This window comes from Schistocerca americana, chromosome 3, assembly GCF_021461395.2.
Source record: "Schistocerca americana isolate TAMUIC-IGC-003095 chromosome 3, iqSchAmer2.1, whole genome shotgun sequence".
Lineage (NCBI taxonomy): Eukaryota > Metazoa > Arthropoda > Insecta > Orthoptera > Acrididae > Schistocerca > Schistocerca americana.
Genome location: NC_060121.1, coordinates 109,215,378 through 109,232,086, shown reverse-complemented (window position 1 = coordinate 109,232,086; position 16,709 = coordinate 109,215,378). Strand labels below are relative to the sequence as shown.

The window sequence follows — 16,709 nt, the reverse complement described above, 5'->3', positions numbered from 1 at the left end:
TCCAGCAAGTATGGGACCAACGACGACACAAGTGAATCCTTCAACGTGACAGAAGTGCAATCCTTCCGCAGATTGCTGCAGATTTCAATGCTGGGCCATCAACAAGTGTCAGCGTGCGAACCATTCAACGAAACATCATCGATATGGGCTTTCGGAGACCAAGGCCACTCGTGTACTCTTGATGATTGCACGACACATAGCATTACGCCTCGTCTGATCCCATCAACACCGACATTGGACTGTTGATGACTGGAAACTGGAGACCCCGGGCGGACGGATCTCGTTTCAGATTGTATCGAGCGGATGGACGTGTACGGGTATGGATATAACCTCATGAATCCATGGACCCCGCATGCCAGCAGGGGAATGTTCAAGCTGGTAGGGGCTCTGTAACGGTGGCGTGGCTGTCGGAGTGATATGGGACCTCTGATATGTCTAGATACGTGTCTGACAGGTAACACGTGCGTAAACATCTTGTGTGATCACCTGCATGCCTCCGTGCCCATTGTGCATTCCGACGGACTTGGGCAATTCCAGCAGGATAAAGCGACACCCTACACGTTCAGAATTGCTACATGCGGGCTCCAAGAACACTCTTCCGAGTTTAAATACTCCCGCTGGCCACCATACTCCCCAGACAGGAACGTTACTGAGTATATCTGGAATGCCTTGGAACGCGCTGTTGAGAAGAGATCTCCATCCCCTCGTTCTGTTGCGGGTTTATGGAGAGCTCTGCAGAACTCATGGGTCAAAGCCCTTGAGCACTACTTCAGATATTAGTCGTGTCCATGCCACGTCGTGCAGCGGCGCTTCTGTGTGCTTGCGGGAACCCTGCACGACATCAGGCAGGTGTACCAGTTTCTTTGGCTCTTTGCCCGCATCTCGTGGTCGTGCGGTAGTGTTCTCGCTTCCCACGCCCGGGTTCCCGGGTTCGATTCCCGGCGGGGTCAGGGATTTTCTTTGCCTCGTGATGGCTGGGTGTTGTGTGCTGTCCTTAGGTTAGTTAGGTTTAAGTAGTTCTAAGTTCTAGGGGACTGATGACCATAGATGTTATTTTTTGGCTCTTTAGTGTACATTGCGTATAGCCTTCCTGTGTTCCACATATAGATTCTGATGAAAGTGTAGCGGAACAAAACTTCCTTTGTTTGTTAAATACACGATATCTGTCTGCAAGAGTTCCTTTCTTCTAGTGTTTACTCACAACATTTTGTTATTAAAGAAGAATGTCGTTCGGCAGTAAATATCTGTAAGTTACAACAGAGTCGGAAACAAACTGTCCTGTAAGGTGCCGTTTCATACTCCCCAGTGTCCTTATGAAACTAAAGAACGACATATACGCGGTTATTTTTTAGTTATCATCGATTTTTATTGCACGATATACGCTCCCTATTGTATAAACTATGTTATGAATTAATATAAATGCTGGTAGTAGCACTCAAGCGATACTGCAATTAGAATTGTCCCTTGCTGACCGCTTGGCACGCTGCCATCGCAGTGGGTAACAACAAAAAAACAGAAGGAATATCGCGACTGTCATCTTAGACTGTGCTGCTACTGTAGCTGATTGCCAGCTGCTGTGGTCGAGCGGTTCTAGGCGCTTCAGTCCGGAACCACGCTGATGCTGCGGTCGCAGGTTCGAATCCTGCCTCGGGCATGGATGTGTATGATGAAATTAGTTAGGTTTGTTGTGTCTAGACAAGACAGCCTAGACACAATGAGAGGAAGCCGAAAGGCACGCACTAAGTTAAAGCAGGATGGCGTGAGGTCTGAAACAGGATACGTAATGAATGCTATAAAGAAAAGTACGTAGCTGCTGGAATACTTAACTTTAATCCATCCTTGTGGTACATCTGGAGATTGTGGCAATACAAGTGAGACTCCATAGATACATGCAATGTTACTAATGGCGCCTTGCTAGGTCGTAGCCATTGACTCAGCTGAAGGCTATTCTAACTATCTGCTCGGCTAATGAGCGAGGCTTCGTCAGTGTGCATCGCTAGCTACATCGTCCGTACAACTGGGCGAGTGCTAGTTCGTATCTCGAGACCTGCCTTGTGGTGGCGCTCGGTCTGCGATCACACAGTGGCGACAGGCGGGTCCGACATGTACTAATGGACCGCGGCCGATTTAAAACTACCACCTAGCAAGTGTGGTGTCTGGCGGTGACACCACAAGGTTTAAGTAGTTGTAGGTGTAGGGGACTGATGACCTAAGTCCCATAGTGTTTAGAGCCATTTGAACTATTTGTAGCTGAAAACGCTGATGTCGTCGCATAGCAAATGTTTGGCGATACACCTAAAAAGAAGAAGATGGCGGAATGCTATCTTATGAATGAAAAATTAATTTAAAAAATGTTAAATAATTCTCGCAACCACTCTGGTGCATTGGGTGTAGAATTTGCTATTGAAACTTGTGGCAATTTTTTATATAGGATACGGGACTGAGGATTGCTAGGAATGAGTTAAAAACATTGTTTTAGGCACGCAACAATCCAAGCCCTCTTAATGAATGTATTCCACTATCGTGACGTCAATTTTATTAATACCTTTACTGTCAAAACCGGGGCACACTTTGGTCCATGCATCAAATAAATTAACGGTTAGAGAATTTGTTCACAGTTCAATTAATTATATACGAAATATTTATAAACTGACACTCTTCGAAACACAGCCCGGATTACAAGTGTTTCGGTGTCTTGATTCTTCTGTCTTTCTGCGTACGCCTCCAGCTGAATTTTAAGTTCGTGAAAGTCATGGCTCTTTCTTCCTTCTTTCTTGTACGCTTCCCCTTTAGCGACTGGTCTTCCTCGTTGAAATATCAAAATCATGTCTCTTCGTCGAACTTTAATTTAAGAACGTTAATACAATAATTTTCATGGCGACTCAGCACTGTGCCCGCCTCCGCACGCTCAGAATGCATCTTCTGACTCAGCCCCACAATTCTCTTAACTACCTACAACCATCTTCCTTTCACAACGAAAACCACTACACTTTTCCCAAAACTACCACTATTTACTCTCATTAAATGACACGTCCCCGCCCATAGGTTGTTATACTACCAAGTCCCACCACATACTGACCCGTTTCACTTGTCACTTACTCGTTAGCAACAACTTAGCACAGATAAACATTTTCCTGCCGGACCAAAGCGTTCCTGTATACACATGCATACAGTCACAGTAGACAGAACACACCAACTATTTTCAATATATATTAAGTTTCATTTGCATTCACATGCAACATAAAAAAGAATTAACGACATACAGAATACAGAGAATTATCCGTGTATGTTAGGCTAAACATTAAAATGTATGGTGTCGTTGTGTATAGAAAAAAATGTCCATTTTGGTACCAAATTGGAATCATTTTTAAATTGGGACGATGACAAGCTCAACTACAAAATAAAATAATTGATAGTTCTCTCCTTATCCAACATTGTAATCTTTGTCGAAATTCGTTTCCCAGTGGTAGTGGGCTTCAGAAACGTAGTAGAACCGGCGTCGGTGGCCGAGTGGTTATAGGCGCTTCAGTCGGGAACCGCGCGACTGCTACGGTCCCAGGTTCGAATCCTGTCTCGGGCATTAATGTGTGTGGTGTCCTTAGGTTAGTTAGGTTTAAATAGTTCTAAGTTGTAGGGGACTGATGACCTTAGATGTAAAGTCCCATGGTGCTCAGAGCCATTTGAACCGAAGTAGTAGACACTAGTCGTTCCTACCTCGTAGAATGGGACGGTAATTCCCTAGTCCACTTGCAGGTAGTCTCCAACCAATGCTGTAGAACGACTTTGCGAGAAGTTTGTCCTCCGGTGGCAAGCACAGAAGTGAAGCTTTGACAATGTGACTGGTGCACAATACGGCGACCTTCCCTGTGGTGGTCAGACGTGATCGAGCGGAATCTTCATGACGAGTCTACTTGACCTCAATTTCTCATGCAGTCCAATATCGAACCACCGCCACAACCGAAAACCCCATAAATCCGGACGTTATGACCAAGCAGGCAAATGGAGACCGACAACGAGGCCCTTTCACATGCCGATAACGCTGTCTCATACGAGTACACGAGATGTCTGTCTTCGTCAGAGTGGTAATTCGCCATCTGTTGTAGTCCACGCCCTTTGTATACCCTTCAGATGTGGTGAAGCTACCAAACACAAATAAACCCAATGCACTTTCGCCGCCGTTCTGTCACAGGGAATTTCAACTCTAATCATTTACATATCCCCGGGTAGTGTATGCATGTTCGAGATGACACTGACATTGGACCATGTCATACTGAGAACAAGGAGATTGAGTCAGTAACTAAATCACTGAAGACTAAGGACCTTCTATTGTTAGGCAGTGAATAACTGAACTGGTCGGCACTCTGTATCTTTATAGCCAGTACTGAACTATCTGATATCTTTGCTAACAAGTAAGATTAAAATATCCAACTATACTGCTCAAAATTGCTAGGGGAAGGTCTATTTGGACGTCTGCCATACTTCGTTGAACAATATTTTAGGACTGGGTATGTTACTAAATTATACTTCTAACTTTCTCAAATTAAGTTTAAGAAAAAAAGGATCATTACATCATCGTTTATTTCCATAACAAGAACTTAAAATTCCGACAGGTATCGAAAACGAAACAGAAACAACGGATGACAGCTGGGGACATGTTGAAAGGTATGTGCTAAGGTCTGATCAGAGTAGATTCAGAAAATAAAGCCGATAGTTGCCAACCGCAAGGTAGAATGAGTATAATACCTTTTAGTAGGAGGATCGTTGATGGTTAAGAGAGCTGGGCGCGTGCAGTAGAAAACAGGGTAGTCGCAGCTAGGTGCCAGGAAGTATCATTAATAAAATTGTCTTTAAATGTTATCATCTCCGGCAACACGACGGAATATACATTCTTCTTGGATCAAACAGACTGCTCTTGAAACGTGCACCATATTAAAATGTCGCGTTCATTGTGCTTGGTTGCAAACAACGTCTACAGTTACCAAAAATGGTTCATATGGCTCTGACCACTATGGGACTTAACCTCTGAAATCATCAGCCCCTAGAGCTTAGAACTAATTAAACCTAACTAACCTAAGTAGTGCCTAACATACACGATAGTTGGCGAATGACTTGCGCTGTTACATACATTGACAGCGAATTTCTCAAGCTATGCAGTAAGAGCGTAGGTTCCACACGTATCAAAACTGATGTACTATACAAGGAGTACCATGGTCCTTTTGAGAAATGTATAAACTGTAACTGCACTGAGGAATCCTAGTTTAACTACGGGGCGACGTCAGGAGTTTCGGCATTCGCTCTGTGTTTGCGTCTCACACTGTTTGAAGACTGCTACTGTAGGGGAAGCTAGGAGACTTGGAAGTCGCTGTCGTGTTGCCAGGTAGCGGGACTGTTGGCTGACGCTGTGTGCGTGGTGTTGGCAGGAGCGGATCAGAGGATGCGGTTTGCCCGTGGGCGCCTCCACCCCAGCCGCCACCCCCACACACTGCCGCACCTGCATCGGCTGCTGCTGCTGCTGCTGCTCATGCCAATACTGATGTTTGGGATGTCGCTTGCGGCTGCAGCACAGCCCCTCGAGCGTCCACACATCGTGTTCATCCTCGCCGACGACCTGGTGCGTAGTATTTTAACATGTCACGTATCACTTTAGCAGAACCTCTTGTACTTAATTCAACTGTATTGTCATTAGAGAGGTATTGATAACTACTTCTTTCTAGATTACCTTTTTTCCTGCCAACTGTGGACCACGCACATTTTTTTTTAATTCTTACGAATATTTGTTTCATTCGTTTTGTTTGCTATTTCTTTTGTTTCAAGTCAAAGCCACATTCCACAGCACAGATAAGCTACGTCATTTCAAAGAGAAATTATTCACTCATGCACACGTATCAAGACAGGGGCACAAGCTGCATTCCTACTTTCCATTTTTTTTATTTTTTTATTTTACACGTCTAGTTCCGTAGGAGCAAATCTCCAAGTTCATGGAATGTGTCAGTACATGAAACTACAAAATAAAAATAATAACAGATACAGTAAAATGATTATGAACCCAAAAACAGACAAGCCTTATTGCACAGGACACAATTTTTTTTTCAAGGAAATCCTCGACAGAAGGAATGACACATGAGAAACCTTCAATTTAGATTTGAAAATGCATGTATTACTAGTAAGAATTTTGAACTTTTATGGTAGCGGTATACTGCCGACCTTACTGCACAAGAGTTAAGGAAGTACGATGCATTTGCAGATTGGATTTCTCCCTAATATTAATTGAGTGAAAGCTGCTAATTCTTGGGAATAAGCTGTTATTGTTATCAACAAAAGACTGTAAAGTGTATAGAGCAATGTCAGAGTATCCAGACTAATGAACAGAAGTCGACAAGAGATTCCCGAACTTATACCACTTATTGCCCGAACCGTTCGTTTCTGAGCCAAAAGCACAGTTGAGAACGCCAGGAGTTACCCCAAAACACAATACCATACGTCATGATCGAATGAAAATAAGCAAAGTAGACTACTTTTCTTGTTGAACGATCACTTACTTTAGATACCGTTCAAATAGTAAAACTGGCAGCATTAAGTCTTTGAATGAGATAGCAGACGTGGTCTTTCCACGACCTTTTACAACCTATCCGGATGCCTAACAATTTTCACTCTTCAGATTCATTAAATTATATGCCCATTCTATGAAATTAAAACGTCTGGGTTTGTTGAACTGTGTGTCAGTAACTGTAAAAACAGTTCTATTTGAACTTCACTATTTGAAATAGTGCCAAAGTTTCACACAACATTCCTTAGATCAAGCTAGTGACAACAGCAAACAGACAGAGTTTAAGAATCACTTGTAATACTAGTGTGTATATCATGTATATAAATTAGGAACAGGAGTGGCCCCAGCACTGACCCCTGGGGCACCTTCCATTTAACCATGCCCTACTCAGATCCCACATCATAGCCATTCTCAACACTGTGGAGAACGACCTTTTGCTTTCTGTTGTTAATACAATAGGTGAGCTACTTCCCGTATTCCATAATGGTTCAGCTTCTGGAGCAATATTTTGTGACCAACACAATCAAAAGCCTTAGTTAAATTGTATTCCTAGAGTTCAAAACCTTTGCTTTAATCCATACAATACCACACAGAGAAAAGATAAAGTAGCAGTTCCAGTTGTTAAACCACTACTAAAGCCCAGCTGTTCATTTAATTATCCTTACGTACACAGCCTCTTAAGTAAGTTAAGCAAACACTGATGGCATAAAAACAGGTCTAAAACTGTCTACATTATCAATTTTTCCGTTTTTAAAAAGCTGCTTTACTACTGAGTATTTCAATCGTTCAGGAAACTGACCATTTTTAAAGGAAAAATTACAAATGTGCTAAGTACAGGGCTAACATGTGCAGGACAGTAATATTCCCGTAGTTATTCCGTCATATCCACGAGCGTCCTTAGTCTTCAGCGATTTAATTATTGACTCAATCTCCTCCTTTTCAGTAAAAAATATGAGTATTTCATACATCAGTCTCGGAAGGCATTTTTCAAGAGCGTGCTATCATTCTCAGTGGAAACTAAGCTTTTGTTTAATTCACCAGCAATGCTCAGAAAAAGACTGTTACACTTGAAATTATCGAAATATTAACAAACACTAATAAGGCGTAATTTTCGTGAACTGTACGGACTTGCTTGTACTAACAAAAATCAGTATCAAGTTTTACAAATTTCGACCTGACGTCAATGATGTGTTCTGATGATTTTCTACTAGTAAAACTTCGCAAGCCGAAGTTCATGCAGCAGTCGTTGGACGCAGACCAGTGAGCGCAGATGGTTAGGTCAATAGTACGAGCAGCTTTCAGACCACCCCAGTTTCAGACATCCGTCTGCCCTGATGTAGAGGTAGTCTACTGCTTATTGATATGTGTCTGCTCTCAATTGTCTCTGCTTACTACTAGTACTACCCGCCCCAATATTCACTTCAAACACTTGCAGTAGCACGATCTGCAAACACCAAATGTTGAGGGTTTTCTTCATTCAGAATGATTTTATGCAAGTCTCTATGGTTAATAGATCCTGTGAAAACCTCACTGTCTCTGCATAAACCCTTGAAATTACATCAACCAGAACCTGCTAACTATATGTACCACGTTAGGCGGCGTAGTGGTTGGCGCACTGGACTCACATTCGAGTGCATGGCGGTTCAAATACGTGTCTGACCACCCAAGTTCTGGTTTTTCGTAATAATCCTAAATCCCTCCTAGCCAGGACCCAGATGATTCCTTTGAAAAGGGCACGAACGACTGTGTTCGCCATCCTTTCGTAATCCGATTTCCCTCTAACGTCTGCACTAACAATGGAACTTTAAACTCTAATCTTCTTTCCCTCTAAATATAGGCAAGCTTTGGTCTACCTCTACTTATTTAACCTCAACTCCCCCTCCATAACACCCTCCCCCCCCCCATACAAATTCTTCCCACTATTATAAAACTATTTCTTGATGCCCCAGAATTTGTTCTATCAAACGATTCTTTCTATTAGAGACGTTGTATCGTTGATTTTTATTGAATTCAGAACCCGTTCTGATCTTCAGCATTCGCCTGTAGCTTCACATTTCATATACTTATTCTCTGTTCTTGTCAGTACTGTTTATTGTTTACAAATCCATTACATACGAGGTAGTACTATAGACAAAAAATTTCACGAAAGACCTCCCAACATTTAAATTTATGTTACGAATAAGATTATCTCCTATTCAGAAGAGTTTTACTAGCTGTTGCTAGTTCATGTTTGATATATTCTCCACTTCGACCATTGTGAATTATTTTCCTCTCTGAACAGAAAAAACTCGTCTAGTGCTTTCAGTGTCTCAATTCATAAACTACATCACCCAAACTACATTCAATTGCTCCTGTTCCTTTTGGTGCTGCTCACCTCACTATCATTATTCAAGACACTATCCACGTTGCTCCGTTGACCTTCCAACCCCCTTTTTTTGGTTTTGAACTGATAATCCTTCATCCATGCAACAACGAGTTCTGTTCTTAACCGAATGTTATGGGTTTACAATACTAGCAGCACTCACTTCTGAATGCTTACGATCATATATTTGAGTTTGAAATCAAATTTCTAATTGATATTCATGGCTTAGGGAAAAGGATATGTTCCACTCAACAAAATTTATTAAAACAACCTTTAGGTCACTTACATATGCGACTCACGTGTGAGAATAAATATATAAGAAACAAAAAGGACAAAATTAAAACAGAACTGGTAGTCTGCATGCTCTGTCCAGCTAGCCCTGTACTCACTGTGTGACTCATAACTACCACAGAGACTGCCTTCACTAGATTACAACAGTTAAAAGTATGTCCATGACTATATCGATAGCACATTAAACTAGTGATTATATTCTCAATTTATTTTCATAAAATGTTTTATTTAACACCATATTCCACATAATAGCGGACACATTTCTTTCCTTTTTGACACTCAGATATGTTTCAAAACGTATGTGTTGTCTTTACCCTCTAAGTATGTCGTCCATCATCTACTCACATCTTAGTGTTTATAGCTTAAGAAGCGAGAGAGTAGTGTAAGGGTAAGTGATGTGCTATTATTTTTACTGAGATTACATGAAACAAAACACTATGGTAGCGCGGTACCACTAACAGCATGTCTTGCTGTCAGGTCATAAAATCTGGCACAAGATGTCAGCATTTTAAATAATACACCTGAAGAATAAAACATATCTGAATAAAAAAATAATGGGAATTAGGATTAGTTTGATCAGAAAACAAGTACCCAGACGTTTCATCACTTTAATGCCACTAACAGTGCATCATAATATATTGGAAATACAAGTGATAGGTAATACTTATTAGAATGAAAATTAAGCCTAAAGCAGTTCATATATATTGTTATCATTACGTTCTTATCTTGGTGGTTAGACTTTGCAGGATCTTCTTTAAGTGATCATATAGATTCTCACCAGCAACAACGTGATATTTTTGTGAAACTTCATGACCAGTTGCCGAAATCACTTTTTATTTAGCCTTATTTTGTTGAACGAAACTATTTCGCGACGATATTTTGTGATTGCATACAGTTTTCTCGTGGTTATTGGCTTCTTTTGAATCTCCCTCTGTTGGTGAAGTAGGCACAAATATACGGTACGTGTTATGTCCTTGAAGAGCTTTGACCAATAGTTGAGGCAATGATCACAATAGACACAAAATTTTTCAGCCCCAATTTTCCTTTCAATAATTACTATGTAAAACATCCTGTATTTTCCATACTTGAATGAAACAGACCCAGTGATGACGGTCCCAAACATGTTTAAGCAGAGGGAAGATAAGTTGTGTTTATAGGCGGAGCGCTCTTTCCATAATTAATGTGAAAACATGGCTGCTACTTCTAGAGTACAAAAAACCAAATGTTAATGATTTAAGGGTAAAAAATTAAACAGAGAATTATAATATATTCCTCAAAACACGGAACAAAACCTTATGAGCTTAAAATTTAGCAACATGGATACATCAAAGAAAACGAAAGTATTTTTTAAGTAATTTTAACATTTATGTCTCAGTAAACAACAAATTACATTGCCTCAGCACTTTCCACGGTTGGTATTTGAAATATTATAAAGATTAAAATTTGTCCCGCAGGTTTTGCTTTTAAGTATGTCGACCTCACGCGGTTGTTGTGTATGAAATTTTGAATTCAGAGACAAAATGGCAATTGTTTCGTTAATTCACGTCGTTCATTACTGTCTGCCTAATGTCTAAATGAATTATTAATCAGATTTTACTGCAGAAATAATCCTTCCTCGTTTCCACCAGAGTGCCAGAAATGTCATGATTCCGGTTGCCTATCGCGTGACTTTCGTCTGATACTTTAAGTATTAGTGCTAGATATCAATGACGTTGCACAAATGGCTTGTAGATTGCTCTAAATATGCCTTCTGCTTCCAAAAAAAATCTGTTTCACTTGAAAGCTAGCCTTCTCCTTTATAGTATCAGAGCTCTCTTCTCTGTTCCATTTTCTGTGTGTTCAACAAGGTACCTAGAGACATGAAGTTTTACGACCATCGGTCCACTCTCCATGTGCCTGAACAAAACTTTGCTTTTCCGTTGCAGGCAGTCGTCTATCTCACTGCTTCACTAACGATGCGTAACTATTCGTTTGCGGAAAGCGCGAAGCATGACAGGAAATGGTGTTCACTTGCAGCCATGTGTATCATGGTTGTAGAAAGAAGACAAGGAGGAAACCAGTGGTCTATAGACTGGTTGTTAAAGTTAGTCGTATGGTCCTCAAGCGTCGACTGGTGTGATGAAGCTCTCAAGGTTATTCATCTGTCCATAATAACTGCTGCCTACATCAATCTAAACCTGCTTACTGTTGTCAAACCTTGACTACCCTTACAGTTTTAACCCCTACGTCTATTACCATTTTGACAGACTATCTCCTCTTTTCGTGTGTTTGTGCCATAAAGATGTTTCACCACGGACTTGATTCAGCACCTCTTCACAGGTTGTCCTGTCTATTGATCTCATCTTCAGCATTCTTCTGTAACTCCAGATTTCAAAAGTTTCTATACTTGTCCTCTGTACCCTGTTTATACGCGTAAGGATGGTCTCAAGACAAATATTTTCATCAAATACTTTTGTAGAAGATTAGTTTCGGCAAAGTTACCTTAATTGACATCTTCAAATCCTGCCGTCAGCTGTTAGCACGGACAGAGCAAACAACATGTTTTATACAAAATGTATTCTACCACAAATGTTTATGATTGTTGGGGTTGGGTGGTTTGGGGGAAGAGACCAGACAGCGAGGTCATCGGTCTTTTATGATTGTGTAGTACATCTACGGTTTTATCATTTGCTGCATGACACGGCACTAATGCGTCTGTTCCAGTTAGTTCCTGTGTACTCAGTTCTAGATGACAGTGCACCGCATACAGAAGCACTAAATTAGTGTATGTTAAGAATTTGAAGAGGACAGTCAAACTTTGCCGAAATTAGACGTTCACATGTATGTGTTTTTCACGTGACCTGTGCTAAATAAAACTTCTCCAACCAGGAGATTATAACTTTCATGATAAGAAATCGTCCTCTTGTTGACGACGTCAGGTAACCATAATTTTCAGGAAAGTAGAAATTTGGAAATTTGTGGTAAGGACTATGAGACCAAACTGCTGAGGTCTTTTGTCGCCTCTGCGATTTTCTTATTGGTGGCAGCGGGAAACAATTCAGACACACCGCCACTTGGAACAGATACGAAAAACCCTCAGGAGGTGGTATAAAGGTGGACAATGCAACAACCGCTTCCATTGCAGCACGATTCGCACACATTATGCAGTCGAAAACAACAGTTCGCAGTGCGATCAGCAACAGGACAATGTCCTTGACAACGTTCGACACTCCTGAAGGCCGCTGATGATTCAGCCTTACTGTAAGGACGCCACAGGTCGTCAACCACGCTGAACATGATCTGACCCCTTGTAGTGCAGCGCGACCGCAGTTTTTGTTCCGGTATACGGGGTTTTACAAAAAGGTACGGCCAAACATTCAGGAAACATTCCTCATACACAAATAAAGAAAAGATTTTATGTGGACATAATTTCCATGTTATTGCTCATTTTAGTTTCGTCAGTACGTACTGTACTTCCTCGATTCACCGCCAGTTGGCCCAATTGAAGGAAGGTAATGTTGACTTCGGTGCTTGTGTTGACATGCGACTCATTGCTCTACAGCACTAGCATCAAGCACGTCAATACGTAGCAACACCAGGTTAGTGTTCATCACGAACGTGGTTTTGCAGTCAGTACAATGTTTACAAATGCGGAGTTGGCAGATGCCCATTTGATGTATGGATTAGCACGGGGCAATAGCCGTGGCGAGGTACGTTTGTATCGAGACAGATTTCCAGAACGAAGAGGTCCCGACAGGAAGACGTTCGAAGCAATTGGTCGGCGTCTTAGAGAGCACGGAACATTCCAGCCTATGACTCGCGACTGGGGAAGACCTAGAACGACGAGGACACCTGCAATGGACGAGGCAATTCCTAGTGCAGTTGACGATAACCCTAATGTCAGCGTCAGAGAAGGTGCTGCTGTACAAGGTAACGTTGACCACGTCACTGTATGGAGAGTGCTACGGGAGAACCAGTTGTTTCCGTACCATGTACAGCGTGTGCAGGCACTATGAGCAGCTGATTGGCCTCCACAGGTACACTTCTGCGAATGGTTCATCCAACAATGTGTCAATCCTCATTTCAGCGCAAATGTTCTCTTTACGGATGAGGCTTCCTTCCAACGTGAACAAATTGTAAATTTTCACAATCAACATGTGTGGTCTGACGAGAATCCGCACGCAATTGCGCAATCACGTCATCAAAACAGATTTTCTGTGAACATTTGGGCAGGCATTGTTGGTGATGTCTTGATTGGGCCCGATGTTCTTCCACCTACGCTCAATGGAGCACGTCATCATGATTTCATACGGGATACTCTACCTGTGCTGCTAGAACATGTTTCTTTACAATTACGACACAACGTGTGGTTCATGCACGATGGAGCCCCTGCACATTTCAGTCGAAGTGTTAGTACGCTTCTCAAAATAGATTCGGTGACCGATGGATAGGTAGAGGCGGACCAATTCCATGGCCTCCACGCTCTCCTGACCTCAACCCTCTTGACTTTCATTTATTGGGGCATTTGAAAGCTCTTGTCTACGCAGCCCCAGTACCAAATGTACAGACTCTTCGTGCTCGTATTGTGGACGGCTGTGATACAATACGCCATTCTCCAGAGCTGCATCAGTGCATCAGGGATTCCATGCGACGGAGGGTGGATGCATGTATCCTCGCTAACGGAGGACATTTTGAACATTTCTTGTAACAAAGTGATTGAAGTCACGCTGGTACGTTCTGTTGTTGTGTGTTTCCATTCCATGATTAATGTGATTTGAAGAGAAGTAATAAAATGAGCTCTAACATGGAAAGTAAGCGTTTCCGAGCACATGTCCACATAACATATTTTCTTTCTTTGTGTGTGAAGAATGTTTCCTGAAAGTTTGGCCGTACGTTTTTGTAACACCCTGTACAGTGTGATCCACTAGGGTGCGTACAAAACCATTCGACCAAATCTGATCGTAACAGGAAACAACAAATAGTGTTGATGCTTTTTCAGACCTCTTGCTTTGCACCGACCTGTGTGGGAGTGTTCAGCATTGATAAATGCTCGAATAAAATGACAGTGTCTCTCTAAGATCCTCAGTGCCATGGTTGAACACTTTGGTGTCTGTCAGACACATCGACACTCATTTTGCTGAGTGGTGCGTCGTTGCTGCTCTAGCGCCTCATGGCAGGCAACCCCTTTGACACCCTTTAGGTGGGCCTCCAATGGATGATGTCGCAGGGCGTCATGCTTTTGCACCATTACAGACGAAGGTAGTAGGCTAAAAGTCACATTTCACACGTATGCTTTGCAAAGGCAGACAATTATGTGGTTTTGAAGAAGATATTTTTCTTCCCAGTGTATTTCTCTGTTTCGAATAGCATTCCTTGTTATTCCGAATCTGAATTTCATTGCCTCTCCTGCTATCATAATTTATTCTGCTGCTCATATAGCAAAACCCATCTATTACTTTTAGCATCTCACTTGCTCATTTAATTTGTACCGTGTCACCTCTCAAATGGACTACACTCCACTACATCTGTCTTTCTTTTGTTGATTTTCCTTTCAAGAAATCATCATTTCCTTTCATCAGCTTTTCCAATTTGTTTGCCCGCTATAGCAAAATTACAATTTCGCCATCAAACTTTAACGATTTATTGTTTACTTCCTGGACTTTAATTCATTTTTATAATTTTACTTTGGTTTCTTTAGTAGCTTCCTCGATGTACAGATTGAATAATAGGCAGGAATAGGCTACAGTACTGTCTCATTCCCTTCTCAGGATTAGCTGGATGTGAAACCTCCGTCAGGGGGATGAGGACCTTGATAGTGAAGGAGAATGTGGACAGGAATTTCAGAAAAGGCGGGTGCATCTATTAGAGAGAACCTTTCATGGTGACGATATTTGTGCGTCCATGGTGACAACGAAGTGAAAGTACGTTCCATTTGCAACTAGACTAAAATTTTACACGGCGAGGGTACCCAAAACTTCCTATTCTAGGGTAGGAGTTTAAAGGTTGAGATACCAGCATGGAAACAACCAAAAAACATCTACATCTACATGCACACCGGGCAAGCCATCATAGGATGCGTGCCGAACGTTACCTTTTACTGCTAGCCATATCATTACCTGTTCTACTCGTAAATGGAGTGAGGGAACATTTTGTGTACTGAACCGTGGATTTACTTTCAAAATGTTTTCTTAAGGAATTTCTTTCATTTACTAGCGATTCATCAAGAACATTAACGCATCTAATCACACTATGTGAGCGCGGAAGTAGTTGCCAATGGTAACTGATAAAACAAATTAAATTTTTTTTAATAAATGGAAATTTTACTCCTAAAAGCCCTCTTTTTTAATCAGATTTAAAATTACAATCAGAAAGCACCCTGTAAATAAATATCAAGTTAAAATTTATTCAGAGGCAGAAATAAAAATTTTTTTTTTTTTAGTCACGACCGCTCGCAACAACCTCTGAAAGACTACACTGGTGCAAATGTACAACACATCAGATTACTTTAAACTAAAAATTTAAAATACTCACAAAACACATAAACTATGCACCCCATAGGAGGGATGGAAATGGTACAAAACACTCACATTAAAAGGTACTTGCCACCGAAAGTGCAACTTGTTTTTAAAAGAAAACTCTTACGGTGGAAGGATGGCAAATTTATATCCTAAACTGACCCTTTTAAATAAAACTCATGAAATGCAGCCTTACATAAAACATACAAACATGCTCTACATTACGCATATACCGCCTCTCAAGATGATTGACAAGATAAAAACATATTTCAGGAAATCGGCCTTTACACCCTAAGCAATAAATTCGTCAACACCGAATGTGACAAACATGACAGAGGCAGCTATTACCATATGGCAGACCGACAGACAGACAGACATACACTAACTGCCAACCAAATGCGGGCGAGAGACAGACGAGCAAGCTGGGGACGAGAGACTGACCAAGAAAACATGTAGAATTTAACAAGTAAATGAAACAACATATCACGAATCACTTAACTTCTAATTAACTGCGATGTCTGGCGAAGACCTGGCGCAGCACCCCCAAAACGCTCTCCCGAACCGTCCGCTGCCAACCGCTTCAGGACGCAGGAAGGCGCGCCGATCTCCCGTCTCACGGCGTCGCAGCTCGCCCCGCCCAGACCGATGTCGTGGGTTGACTCCTGTTGCTCTCGTGTCGGCCGCGAAGCCACTACGCCTCACTATACGGCGCGGACACTGGACTAACGTGGCGACCACACATGCGCCGACGCTGCAGGCGGACAAGTCATCTTGTGTCCCAGTGCGCGGCCGACCAACCGATCGATCCAACCACCAATGACCATTGCCTGAGCAAACTCGAGCAGACGGGTGGCCTAACACATACAAGCACTGCAGACGATAGTCAGACACGAACCGTCTCACCAATGCGGACGAGAGACAGACCCAGACTAACTTGGCTGACCAACTGACCAGACTCGCCCAGACTGACAGACTGACAGACTGATTTGGCTGACCAACTGCGTCCGACTGACTA

General features: G+C 42.0%; 1 protein-coding gene across 1 annotated transcript in view; it reads left to right on the top strand.

Annotated features, from left to right (window-relative positions):
• The first annotated feature begins 5,434 nt into the window (after positions 1-5,434).
• LOC124605902 (arylsulfatase B-like) overlaps positions 5,435-16,709 on the top strand; it is a 386,202-nt gene continuing 374,927 nt past the window's right edge. Inside the window, exon 1 of the mRNA XM_047137849.1 lies at positions 5,435-5,611. Within this exon, the coding sequence (XP_046993805.1) occupies positions 5,435-5,611 (177 nt within the window). The remainder of the gene's footprint in view (positions 5,612-16,709) is intronic.